Source organism: Equus asinus, chromosome 7, assembly GCF_041296235.1.
Source record: "Equus asinus isolate D_3611 breed Donkey chromosome 7, EquAss-T2T_v2, whole genome shotgun sequence".
In the NCBI taxonomy this organism is placed as follows: Eukaryota; Metazoa; Chordata; class Mammalia; order Perissodactyla; family Equidae; genus Equus; species Equus asinus.
In genome coordinates this window covers 839,142-851,786 of record NC_091796.1, presented here as the reverse complement: position 1 = coordinate 851,786, position 12,645 = coordinate 839,142, and the positions used below count along the sequence as shown (strand labels likewise).

The window sequence follows — 12,645 nt, the reverse complement described above, 5'->3', positions numbered from 1 at the left end:
CAGCTCACGAGGGGCGAGGGCAGAGAGCGAAACTTGGAAAAGCTTATTATTTTGCAAGTTAAACAAATAACATCCACCACTGTAGAATATTTTTAAATGTAGATGAACAGAAAGAGAAATGAGTCACCGATAGTCCTCGGACGGGAATGCGCAGTGACCGCGTTCGCGTCGGCCTTCCAAGATTACTCGTGGAAATGTCCTTTGTCTCTCATTGCGTCACAGAAAACTTGAAGCGCATGCAGAGTTAGAGAGACTGGTCTGGGGGTCCCCGTCCCCCCTGACTTCAGTGATTACAGCCTCGTGGCCGCCATGCCCCACCCCCCAACCCCAGTTCTGCAGCTCATCCGAGACATCACGTGATCTTATCCAAGAATATTCCGTGTGTCTTTCAAAGACAGGGACTCGGTTTAGGAAAGGATTTCGATACCATTAGATTCCATGTTAGACACTAGTAGGTAATTTAAAATAATCGCTTGATTTCACCAAGCTAGTTTCCGGGTTTCCCTGATCTGTATTTTCCCCACAGTTGCGGGATTCAGGCTCCGATCCTCTCTATCGGTTGGAGAATCTCTGGTCTGCAGGTTTTGCTCTTGTCGATTTTTCTCCGCAAGTCAGTTCTAGAGGGACCTGACCATCCCCTCCGTTCAGGATTCGCTGGTGCCTCCGCAGTGTCACTGGCGGGCTCCTCCGACCCCGGTATTCTCTGTTTTTCCCTCAAATTGGTGCTGAATCCAGGGGCTTGCTGGGTTCTTTGTGTTTTGGCCAAGCAGTGAGTGCACAGCCCTCGGGAGGCACATGTCCAGTGTCTCTCTTGTGCTATTAGTGGTCGTTGATGACATGGTTTACCTGTGATTTTCAGTTTTAAGGCAAGAGACTTGGGTCTCAAGGTCTGGCCTGAGCCCTGCTGGCCCCGTTAGTCATGGGCTCCTGGAGGGGGTGGGGGTCGCTGCCTTCCCGGGAGACGGAGATGAGATAGGAAGGCTTCGGTGAAGTCTTAGCACTATTGTTAGCGGTTAATTATCCCCAAGATAACCTTGGTTTTGAATTGGGGTAAATAATCTCTGGCGTCAGCGTTTCTTCCTGTGTCAGCCAAAAGAATCGCGGTGAACATGCTAGTGTTGAGCTTCACCCGCAGAGACTGTCCTGTCGACAGGTTCGTGAGTGCCTGCTACGAGGTCAGCTTTGGGTTTGAGGGGAGAAGGGCATAGGAATTTCATGGAACAAATTAAGTTGTAACTTAACAAACACCCTCACAGTGGTAGTTCTGAATCTCTTTCCTGAAATGAAGCCGTTTATGAAATCTCTAGTTTTAGGACTAGGCTCTTCCTCGACTGGACCCGTAGATGCATTGGTAAAGTTCATGACAGGTGGTCAGCAGTGGCCCGATGGAAAAGAAGCGCTACCCTATGGTCATCCGGACAGCCGACTTCTCAGATGCTCCAGATGGAGTGACCGGTGGCCAGGCAGCTGGGCCAGAGAGTGAGGACCTTGGTAGTAGATGCGGACTCAGGAAAATCTTGAGTTGTTCTCTGATTTTTGATCGCAGTGTGTAGGTGGTCGGTGCTATGAACTAAGCATCTAAAACAATCCTTCACACTTTCCCCACATGAAGGAGCACAGAGGTTTGATAAAACTGACAGGCCTTTCTCATGGGAAACGGACGGTCACAGCAGCTCTGAGAGAGGCGTGATTCAGACTGGGAGTGCAGGGCATCTTTTTCCACACGGCGGGGGTGGGGTGGGCGCCTCGCCCACGCACCAAGGAGATTATGACTCGCCTCCCTCGTGTATCACACGAGGTGTCCCCACCGTCCGTCCCCTAGCATGAGGACAGTGTTGGCTAAGTCACCAGCAAACACCAGAGCCGGAGCCTGGCTGCTCCCTGCCCTGTGGACCATCAGAACTCCCCGCGGCCTGGGGAGGCTGGGGGACTTGGTGCCACCCTTCACATGGTGCCCACCTTGCCTGCTGGGGGAGTGTCTCCTCTGCATCAGGTGGTGGCAGTGACAGCAATCGTCACGTGTTGGAAATAGCCGGCCCTGAGCATCGCCCGGCACAGCACTGCTCCACGATGGGAGACACGGGGCCCCATGGGACCAGAGCTCACTGCCTCCTCTGGTGGTGATGATAGCAGGCATAGGCAACGTGATTTGGATTCCTATGTTCCAGGCACAATCACAAGCATTTTAGAAAAGACTGTTCGTTTGCAAGAATTCTAGATTCACGGCAAATTGCAGAGAGCTGTGTGTCCCCTCAGCTGGCGTCCCCGACACCGACAGATTCCATAATAGCCACTGTCGACACCAGGACCCTGACATGGCCAGAGCGTGTGCCTCTGGGGAGAATTAGGTGTGCAGGGTGGGTTGTGTTCCCAGCTCTTTGCTTAGCACCTTATTAATCTTCCAAACAGCAAGCGAGATGGGATTATCATCATCCCCATTTTACAAGCGGGAAAACCTCGCAAGAGTTCAGGAAAAATATGTAATTTGCTGGAAGCCACCCAGGCTCTTGTCTGGAACAGGCTGCCTCTGGAGCAGCAGTGCGGAGGGTTCTGTGGGACCTTTACCTGCCACGGCTGCAGACTTCCCAGAGTCCAGCTGCCCCCAGCCAGCAGGCCCCATCCTCACATGTGGACGCGTTGCCTTTGGGGAAGGAACGTGTTCTGGGCTCTTCAAATTAAAGCAGTTTCAGCCGTCTCCATCAAGACGGCTGATGTCCCTGTTCTCCGTATAGATTACCCCTGTTTGTTTTATGAATTTGTCCTTCATGTGAGGCTTACAAGACCCACGTCCAGTCTATGATCATTACATTTCACTTTACAAATGACTGTCCAGAACAGGCCCGGGGAATAGTGAACACTGTCTGCCATAGTTGACGATTAATAAGGACGGCGGTGTCACCCGGAGAGGCCTTTGCAGACCCTGAGGGAGCAGGCTCTCTGTTGGGATGGGGGTGGGGCCTGGGGTTCCACGTTGTCTTTAGTAAAATGTGTGTAAGGGCTCAGGGGACACTCAGAGGTCCGGAGATTTTCAGAAATGCCCCTCCTGGCGGTTTAGAAGTGTTTCTGTACGTTTGTGACGACTGTGCAATGAGTGTTTCCCACTTGTGTGTTTGGTGTTTCGTGGAGATGCAGCCTTGGAGACCCCCATGTGTGTGGTACGGTCTAGGATGGAAGCACACCGGGCCGTGCTGGTGAGGTCACTCGGTGGTGTGGCCTGTCGGGAGGCGCCTGGAGATGTGTGTCAGGAGCCTCAAATGTTCACTCTCTTCGACAGAGGCTGTGAGTCTGTGTAAGGAAACGACCAGAAGGCAGCCAGGATCTCATCCTGGACGATCGCATCTCTGTTGTTTATAACAGCAATGACTGGGAACAACCCAGAAGTCCAACAACAGATGACCGATCAATTATTTATGTGACAAAATGTGATGTTGTGACCAAACCACTTTTGAAAAATATGCTAAAATGCTCAAAACATGATCTTTAAATTATGTATGAAATTATATATTTTATTTTGTTAAGGTATATGCCTTTTAATGTAAAAATACATACAGATGTACAGCCAGTCGTGGATGTAATTTCTCTGGATGAATCGGACGTGTATGGTTTTGTGTGTAGGCGACTTCACACGGCTTCTGTTTGTACAAATCAAGTGGATCTTCAATACGAATTTAACCACCTGTTTTCTTGGTCGCCTTGAAGGTGACTTTTAGAAAAATTGGATTAAGTAGAAGCTGAGTTTGAGGTTCTCAGTAGTCTTTACCTTCAGCAGATGCAGCCCAGGCGCTGAGGGAGCCCTGGGAGCCCTGTGAAGCGCTGCTCCTCTGCGGGCTCTCGGTGACCCAGGGGCCCGGCGGGGGCGGGGGCAGCAGTGGGGGCAGGGACAGCGGTGGGGGCAGGAGTCAGCCGTATTGTGGCAGCAGCAGCCCAAGTCCTCGCACATTTCTCCCGTCTTAGGTCTTTCCTCTGAATCAGAGACACATTTGCATTTTTGTGGCACTGCCAAATTCATGCTGAAAATTTCCAACCAAAAACAATAATTTTAATTGTCTATATTACAATATTTTGTGAACCATTCTGACTTTAAACTGTGCACACACTGTGTTGCTAACTCTGTCAGTGAGTCAAGAGCAAATTATTTCCACAGATTTTTTTTCTTCTATGATATTCAAGTGCACAGTGGCTTAGGAAATACGTCTGCCCGTCACCAAACCACAGGGAATCGAGGTTTTTGTGCTTCCCTGCTCCGTCCCTTCCTTCTCTCTCGCTTGCTTTCTCTTTTAATTTCCTGGGAGTCAGGTGAACCTATCTTTTTATTATTTGTATTTGTTTCCCTTTCTGTTTACAGCAAAAGATAGTCTTCTACTTAGATCAACAGTGTGTATGATAACTCCAAATAAAATAGAACATGGAGTATCCTGCAAGGAGACGTTAACCACGTAGGGCGGTGGTGGCAGTGTCCTCGGTGTTCGTCAGCACGTGACACACTCAGCCTACAAGCAGGGGAAGTGATCTCTGGGAAAGAATCATCACCTGTAGGGAACCTGACCCGGCCCCACCTTCGCCGCTTTCCCAGAACCCAGGCAGGCAGGGCCGTCCTCCCTCCTGCTCCGAGCTCTGTGCCTGCCGACTTCTCCCTCCTCCTGGCAGTGGTGCTGGGACCGAGTGAGTGAGGCTGGGGACCTTGTCTAGGAAATGCCTCTGACGGCCACAGCCCGTGCAGCTGCTAGATGCATCAGGGAGCTTCCTCCATCAGGAAGGCTCTCTTCCTTGCTATTTAATGTCGTTCAGAAGCATCTCCGGCATTTGGTGGCGCTGGCCCCTTTGCTCAGCCCCCTGACGTGGGCATTTCTCTTGTTCAGGGCAGACACAGATTCTCAGTGCACACGTCTTTACCCCACTCTTGTTGGTCAGATTATCGGCCCACATTTCTGGAGAGATTACTGAGGTGGTGCTCAGGGAGAAACGCCGGGGCTTGACCCTGCACCTCCAGGTTTACCTCGGCACCTTGTCGAAATCGAATCAAAATGTGAACAGCAGGCAGGAGCTCGGAGGGTGGGCTGTGGGCTCCATCTTCTTTCATGCTCCTGTCTGCTGAAGAAATGTGAGTTTTAGGTTGGCAGTTGAATAGAGGACCTTTACGTGAAGAGTGGCTCCTGAAATCCCACAGATAGACCTTCAGAGGGCGGGTCCCACGGTCGGGAACCCCCCACGCAGGACTGTGGTTTACAGCAGAACAGAGTGGACGTGGGGGCTGAGAGGAAACCGTCGCAAAAGGCTTCTTCCCTCCACAGAAGATGTCCTGTGTCCTGAGAGAGGTCCGGTCTTTCCGGCCTGCCGGCGCCTGACTGTTGGATGCTCCAGGCCGACATCCATCATATTTGCTGTGGGTTCCAGTTAGGCCTTTCAGTGGGCGCATCTACACAGGGACAGAAGAGGCGGCCTCTTCTTAGGGTGCGTGCCTTTGATTCACCGGGCCAAGGATGAGGAGCTGTGTGCTTGGGCTGGGGGCCGGTCAGCTGGCCCAGTGGAGGGAGACACACCCACCCGGGGCTGTTGGCGCTGGTGGCATGCCTGCGGCCTGGTGCTGACTTTAAGCAGGGCCTGTGGTGTATCCAGCCTCCCTGTGCCCCATGCAAATGCATGTGAGCCCCACCCAGGCTCTCAGTACCCGCGTGTGCTGCTCGAGGGGACCCACTCTGCAGACCCCGGAACACAGAGCAGGGGAGATGCCCATAGAGCTGCTTCAGCGGCCAGCTCACCAGTGCATCGTGCCCTGACACCATTTCTGAGATTGCTTTAAAGTCATGAGTGTCCTCAAGTGTACTGGCCTTTCAAGGAATATTTTAGACATTTTGTATTTTTAGAAATTACATACTTGATTCCAATTTACGCTGGTTCCTGGGCTTTTTCTTTTTTAAAAAATAAAGGTTTTATCTGTTGTTTTTGCTCTTTGAAAGCCGCCATTGGTGCAGGTCTGTGCTGAGCTGCAGCAGCCTGGGCACGCTTCGAGGAGCAGCAGGCTGAGTCCCAAGGCTGAGACACCGTGAGCTCCCTGTGTCTATGTGTCTAGGCCTCTGCTTTAAACAAAGCCTGCCTTTCTTGGACGCCTGTCCCAAAGAAGCCACCGGGACTTGCGGCATCTCTGCTGCTTGCACAGAGACTGAGATGGCCATGGCGAGGCGGTGGGGTGTGCCTTCACGGCGGGGCCAGACTGTGACTGACCTGGAAGTGAAGGTGTCTTTAGGGCCATGTGTGGCAGGAGCCAGCTGGGCCATCTCCATCCGCCTCGTGCCACAGGTGGCCTGTGCTCGGCACACAGCACGGCTGTTAGGGAGGGTCGGCTCCCAAGCAGGGGTCTGGGCCTACTCTAGGGCTCTGCGCACATGGGGACACGGATGCCACTTGAGTACCAGGCCATCCTTGACGGGGTTGGACAGAGCAGTGTCCTCTCCGGTGGAATTCTGCCACATCCGAGAGGAGGGGACGGGAATGGCTGCCACGTTGGGACAAAGAGCCCCCAGGAGCGACTCTGATTGCAGAAGGCAGCCTGAGTGGACTGGACCCTGGCTCTGCGGGACATTACGCCTGGCTGTGTGGACTGCAGCTTTTTATGGTTGACCTTTCTCTCTTTAAAGGGCAAGATCCTGAGCATGTTCTGTAGGGAGAGCGGGACCTTTGGAGGCACAAAGATCTGGTTTCAAGTGGCAAATCGTCTCCCTGTGCGAAGCCTGTTTCTGCCCCTGTACAAGGGGGCTGTCGGCACCCGCCTCCACTGCCACGAGGGGAACACAGGGGTCCCCTGGGCTCTGAGGACAGGGCCTGGCGCACGCCGCACTCTCCTTTCCCCTCGCCAGCACCCAGAAAACAAACAGCTCGCAAAACGGGCCTTGCGTGGCAGCACAGCCATCTCTCTGTTCTTGTGGGTCTCCGACTCGCGGGCCCTGTGCTCTGGGTGGGCAGCCTCTCTCGTTCATCTCGCATGAGTCACAGAATTCAGGGGGCTGGGGTGGGGTCGCTGCAAACTGCATCTTCCAAACCTGCCGTTTTATGAGGCTGCCGGCCGCATCCCAGACAGTTAAGCTCTGCCTCACAGCTAGTTAGCGGGACGGGGAGATTGGAACCAGGCTTCCCGGGGCTCAGACCGGGGCTGGCACCTCTGTGGTTTTAAAAAGATCTTCAATTAGTTCTGGAACCTGTCTTCCTAGGGAGGTTAAGTAATTCGTGCAGGCCTGTCCTGAAGGAAGGAAACTATTTTAAGGTCATGTGTTGAAAATGTTTCCATCTTATTCGAGAACCTCATGGGTGAGGACCTGACGAGGCTCTGGCCGTACGTCAGAATCAAGTGACCTCCAGCTTTACAAAGACTGATAAATCATTTTCGTAGGGACATCATCCTTGTTGATGGGAATTTAAACGTCCGACGGTGGAGGCGACCTGCCCGTCGCAGCCCCCAGAGTTTCGGCCCAGCGCTGCAGCCGAGCGGGGACATCCGGGCGGGTAGTTAATGCTCTGCTGTGTTCCCTTGCAGCCCGTCTCTTCCTGCCCTCGACTGGCAGCTGCCGTCGCACTCAGGACCCTACGAGCTGAGGATCGAAGTGCAGCCCAAGTCCCACCACAGAGCTCACTACGAGACGGAGGGGAGCCGGGGCGCCGTGAAAGCGTCGGCGGGAGGACACCCCAGCGTGCAGGTACGGGGTCGCCGCCCCACGCGTGCTCCTGTGCGGAAGCAGGAGTCGCTGCCGGTTTGGTCCCAAGGCCGCTTGGCGGCAACAGCTAACGGTGGTTTTCTTTTTCTCTCCTTAAAAAAAGTTGTCATCTCCCAGCCAGTTCAGGTAAATATTTTGTACGTGTAGTTCAGCCCCGGTTTTCCCCTCGATGTGTGTAACGGCCAGAATGAGAGCTCGGTGCCTCTTCCTTCTGCTGCTGGCACATCAGCCATAATCGTTGACCTAAGACTTTGTGTAACGATGCAGACTGCTCTCCATGAAACCGCCTCTCGGGGCAGGCGCCGCCTGGAAGACTGGCCGCGGGGTGGGCAGCGTGGGCCTGGCCTTGGTCGGGAGGGCTGGGCCGGGGATGAGGCCGGAGGGTCTTTATTCAGTGAGGACGCTCAAGGGCATAGCTCGTGGCTTGGAATCCGCGGTTGCTGTGTCTCGATGGACACTGCCTTCCGTCCCGTGTCCTCCTGAGCAGTCGTATTGGACTCAGGAAAGATGGCAGAGAGGGAAGGAGAAGTCAGGGACAGACAGCTTGGTCAAGAGGACGCCCGGGCCGCCTCGAGGACCCACCTCACTTCTGGAGGATGGCCAGTGGGCAGTGTGGGCTGGGGGCTGCCTCTGTGCCTCTTAGTCGGCTTGGCCCTGGGTGTTTGGTTTCAAGGTGTCCTGGAATAGGAAAATTCAAATATGTATATATATATATAAAACCTTGAAATAGAAATGTTTTATTTTTAAGGACCCTTTCTATAACAAATCTGTAAAAAGAAGGTTTGTCAGAACTGAGGTGCGAAGCTCCTGTCTCCCGAGTCACGTTCTTACTCTCCAGAAGCTTCAGTTTGCAGGAAGCTTCAGCTGTGAAATTGGAGGTAAACTTTGCCGCCAACAGGGGTTCCCAGGTCCCTCATCCGGTTGCGTTGCGTTGCGTCGTGTCCGCCCGTTCCCGCCACGGATGTTGGCCAAGCGTGCTCCACCTGTGAGGTGCTGCCCGCTGGCCTGCAGCCACAAGTGGACACAGGCCTCTTCCCTCCACGCTCCCTCTCTGGGGAGAGACAGACGATGAGCACGAAGTTGTCCAGTTTAGAGATCCGGGCTGCGTGAGGAGTCGAAGCCAAGGGGTGTGCTCGTGATGACCCTACGCTTCAGATCTGGGCTGGGGATGGTGCTCCTAAGGGAGGCACTCCAGCCCCCAGTCACGCGGTTCAGCCTGGGCCCCGGGCAGAGCCGAATGGAGGCCCATGCCCACCTCTGCTGCTTCCTTTGCCCAGAGTTGCCCCCCGTGCCCAGCTCACAGATCTGGGTAAAGAGGAACAGAGTCCCGCTGCTCAGCCACAGCTGCTCCTCACCCACCGCACCCTCTGCTTCTCGTCCAGACGTCTCTCTGCCCTGCGTACATTGGCCCTTTAACTGTTTGCTGCCTGGGCTGCTGTGCCAACTGTCCATTGGCTGAGAGCCTTCAGATGGGCAACCTTTGGCGGCTCTGCATCGGTGTGCCCCCCGAGAGCGCACTGTGAAGCACTAAGCTCTCCGCTGCGGATTTAAGGTTTGCCAGAAGCAAACTCCCTTTGCACGGCTGCTGTCTTTGGTCTGGGTGTGTCAGTGTCTGCTTTTAAGGACGTCATTCTTTCCCGTCTAAAGCTCTGGACCCTCTAGGGCTGTGGTTCTCCAAGTGTGGCCCCCTGACCTGCAGCACCAGCCCCCGCTGGGGACACGTGAGGAATGCAGGTCCTCTGGCCGCCCAGGTGCCGAGGGTCTGGAGCTTGGTGGCGGCCTGTGGTCTGGTCCCCAGGCGAGGACCCGCTGTGAGGTGTCAGCCCTGGCGGGGTCCAGGCGGTTGGGGGCTGGGTGCTCTGGGGCAGGCTGGCTGCAGCCGGGCAGTGTGGGAAGCCTTCCTGGCCCAGTTCAGAGTGGAGCTCGGGTTCTGTCAGTGGTGGCTCAGTGCCATTTCCCTGCCTCATGACGCTCTGGGGAAACACAGTTTGCTTGGTGTTAGAGTCACAGCGTTGGTCACCTGGCGGCCAGGGAGGCACCTCGTAACCACAGCAGGGACAGGTAGCATCTGCTGCCTCAACTTATCCCCTTCTCCACCCAGGAAGTAAACGTGAGCTCCCAGGTGGCCGTCTCGTGGGCGGCAGCATTCCATTTCGTCATGTGTGTGACCCCCGTGAGCCTGAAACCCCTGCGTGGGCTCCTCTGATGTGACGATGTGACAGTCTCAGTGCAGACACTTGCTCTCTTGCCCCAGGGCTCCAGGCCATGCAGCGTTGATAAGGAATGTTTCTCCCCAGCCGGCGCCTCCACCGCAAAACCGGGTGCCCAGCCCTGTTATTTAGAGTGTGGTGCAAGCCGGGAGGGGCACTCAGCAGGGCAGCCGTGTTTTCATTTTATTCCATTTAGGTAAATAAAAAGCTAGCGAGGGAAGGAGGGCACAGAGACACATGGCTGTCTGCCAACCGACAATCAGCGACTCGGAGTCTGTGGAAGGTGCTGGGAGGCACTTCAGCCGCGCTCGGCCGGTGCGAGGGTGAGATTTGTGGCCGAGCGCCTGGTACCAATTAATACCCACTTGGTTAGCTGCTTGCAGAAGGAGACTCGTCAGCACGAGCGGCCAGTTTGACATTTTCAGTCTCCGCCTTCCCAGGGGGGGAAAGGTCAGACAATGCCTGCACTTAGCCGTGCTCATAACCACCGGCTCTTAGCTCCCCTTCTTGCCTCGGTTTTCACGGAACGACAGTGCGTTGTGCTGAGTGGAAAAGACATTACAAAGGTGAGGAAACAAAGGTGTTAAAGAGGGAGAAATGAAAATAAGGCAGCAGAGGAATAATGGCCGAACGCCCCCATTTCTGGTGAATTATGTTGGAGGGGGTGCTGGTCCTGGGGAGCAGAGAGCCGAGTGCAAACCTTGAATGCCTTTGTCGGCGAATGCAGAGCCAGGCCTGTCGCTGCCGGCCCTTCCTGCTGTGGTCGAGGACATCCTCAGCACCACCCTTTCTCCGTGGAGGAGGAGAGGACGGCCCGGGCGTGCGAGCCCTCGGGTTTCGGCGTGTTTGCATCCCCGTGGGCTGGTCGCTCGCAGTGGGTGACGCGGCTCCCATGCTCGGAGTGGCCACCCCACGGCAGCCTCGAGCCCGCTGCCTGCGTGCCCCGTGCTGGGTTTCCAGCTCTACTGTCCAGGTGTCTTGGGCGTGGATGGTTCATCTGAGAGCCTAGATAGTATAGAGAGAATTGAGACATTTTGGAGGAATTAAGGATCTTGAAACAGTATTTAAAATATCTTAGAGATGTAGCTTCAAAAATTATTTCACATTAACTGATGGCAAAATGGGAGAGGCTGGTGACGGGTTTAGACAGAATGAGTGCCCCCTCTTGTAACTGAAACACAGAAAGAAAACCACACCCAACAGAAAATGTCAGGCGCTCTCTCTCAGCGTTTCTCATGTGTGAGAAATTAGTAATTTAGAGTTTTCTGATCTATCTGTGGTAAAGTGAATTCATGTCTATGCGAGTGTGAGGTAAGCAGTTAAAAAGACGGGGATTTTGGGGATTTGTTTTCTTTTTCGGTTAGTGGACCACAAATTGGATAAAAATAGAATTTGCGCATAATTATAAAACAAATGAAAATAGACAACTCTCTCAGTGTCCGTGAAAGCTCGGTAACCACAGAGGCTTTTTCTGTGCTGTGAGTAGTTTTAGCACATCCTCTGACGCCAGCAGCCCTAATGCCCACCCCATCCTCCCTGTCAGAAAGGACTGCATATCAGCCGCCTCAGCCCGGCCACAGGTCACCGATATTCGGAAAACAGCCCAATCCCACCAGCTGAGCTGTGGGCAGCCGGTCCGAGTGAAGCCAGGCTTGGGCTCTGGGGCAGACCGATGCCATTCAGAACCGCCTCTCCCGTGGACAGATGAAGGGGCCCGTCCCCCGGGTGGGCCAAACCAAGGAGCTTTCGCTTGATAAAAACACGCTGTCCTTGTAATCCAGCTAGTCAGACTTTCTTCTGCATTTCTGCACGTTTGTCTGTGAAATCAAAGCTAGCGATTGTCTGCAGAGGGGAACCCCCAGGAGTGCCCCAGAGGGAGCCCTTGGTCAGGCCTCGAACCTCGGTGAGGCGGGAAGGAGCGGCCCACATGTTCCCCCTTTGCTCTGCGTCGAGGAGACACAGCACAACGCGTAACCTTCTTTCTAGGCAGAATCAGACTAAAATTGTGGATTAGGAGAGAACTTCAGCATTCCTGTGATCTCGCCCCCCGTTTTTATTTGGGGGCACAGATGCACACGTGGCCTGCCCAGGGTCGTTCAGTAGGCTGGTGGTGGGAGCGAGCATTCAGGCCTCTTTCCCCCACTTAGGGCCCTTTCCCAGGCTCTCCGGAGTCGTGCACAGCCCCTGGTGGGCGTGTCTGGCAGATCCTGTCTGGGATCCCAGGGCTTCTGTGACCGCCCTCCGGGTGCCCTCTCACGTCCTGGCCTGGGTTGGGTGGGAGGACAGCCGTGTCCGGCAGGGCACCAGCTCTGCTGGCAGGTGTGTGCACTGGGGCCTCGGCGAGTGGCAGGGGCCACGGAGTCCATGGCCCGAGCTCTGCAGCTGGCCTCTGCTGGCCGTGTTGTGTGGAGATCGATGAAGAAGGGGACGTGGAGTTCCCTGAACTTTAGAAACTTGCCTTTTCCTCTTTTGAGAAATGATTCGGACGCAGGGGGAGTGCTTATCCGCCTGGAAGGAAGGCCCCAGCCGTGGGCAGGGCGGGGGTCTTGCCTCCCAGCTCCCAGAGGTCCTGCCCCTTTCTTTTGGGTCATTTTCCAGCCCAGGGTCCCCTCTGTCCTGGGTCTGGCCCTTCTGCCATCAATTCCCTGTGTCTTAAATCTGGGGCCGCTGGTTGAAGAGGTAGGAGCAGGCCCGGAGCGTCACTTCCGACGGAGGACATGGCGCACCTG

General features: G+C 54.8%; 1 protein-coding gene across 6 annotated transcripts in view; it reads left to right on the top strand.

Moving 5' to 3' along the window:
- The window catches only part of NFATC1 (nuclear factor of activated T cells 1), a 125,471-nt gene that overhangs the window by 25,329 nt on the left and 87,497 nt on the right, over nucleotides 1-12,645 (top strand). For all 6 annotated transcript variants that reach the window (XM_044744013.2, XM_070512812.1, XM_044744011.2 and 3 more), the window contains exon 3: nucleotides 7,529-7,688. In XM_044744013.2, coding sequence (XP_044599948.1) covers nucleotides 7,529-7,688 — 160 coding nt within the window. The remainder of the gene's footprint in view (nucleotides 1-7,528; nucleotides 7,689-12,645) is intronic.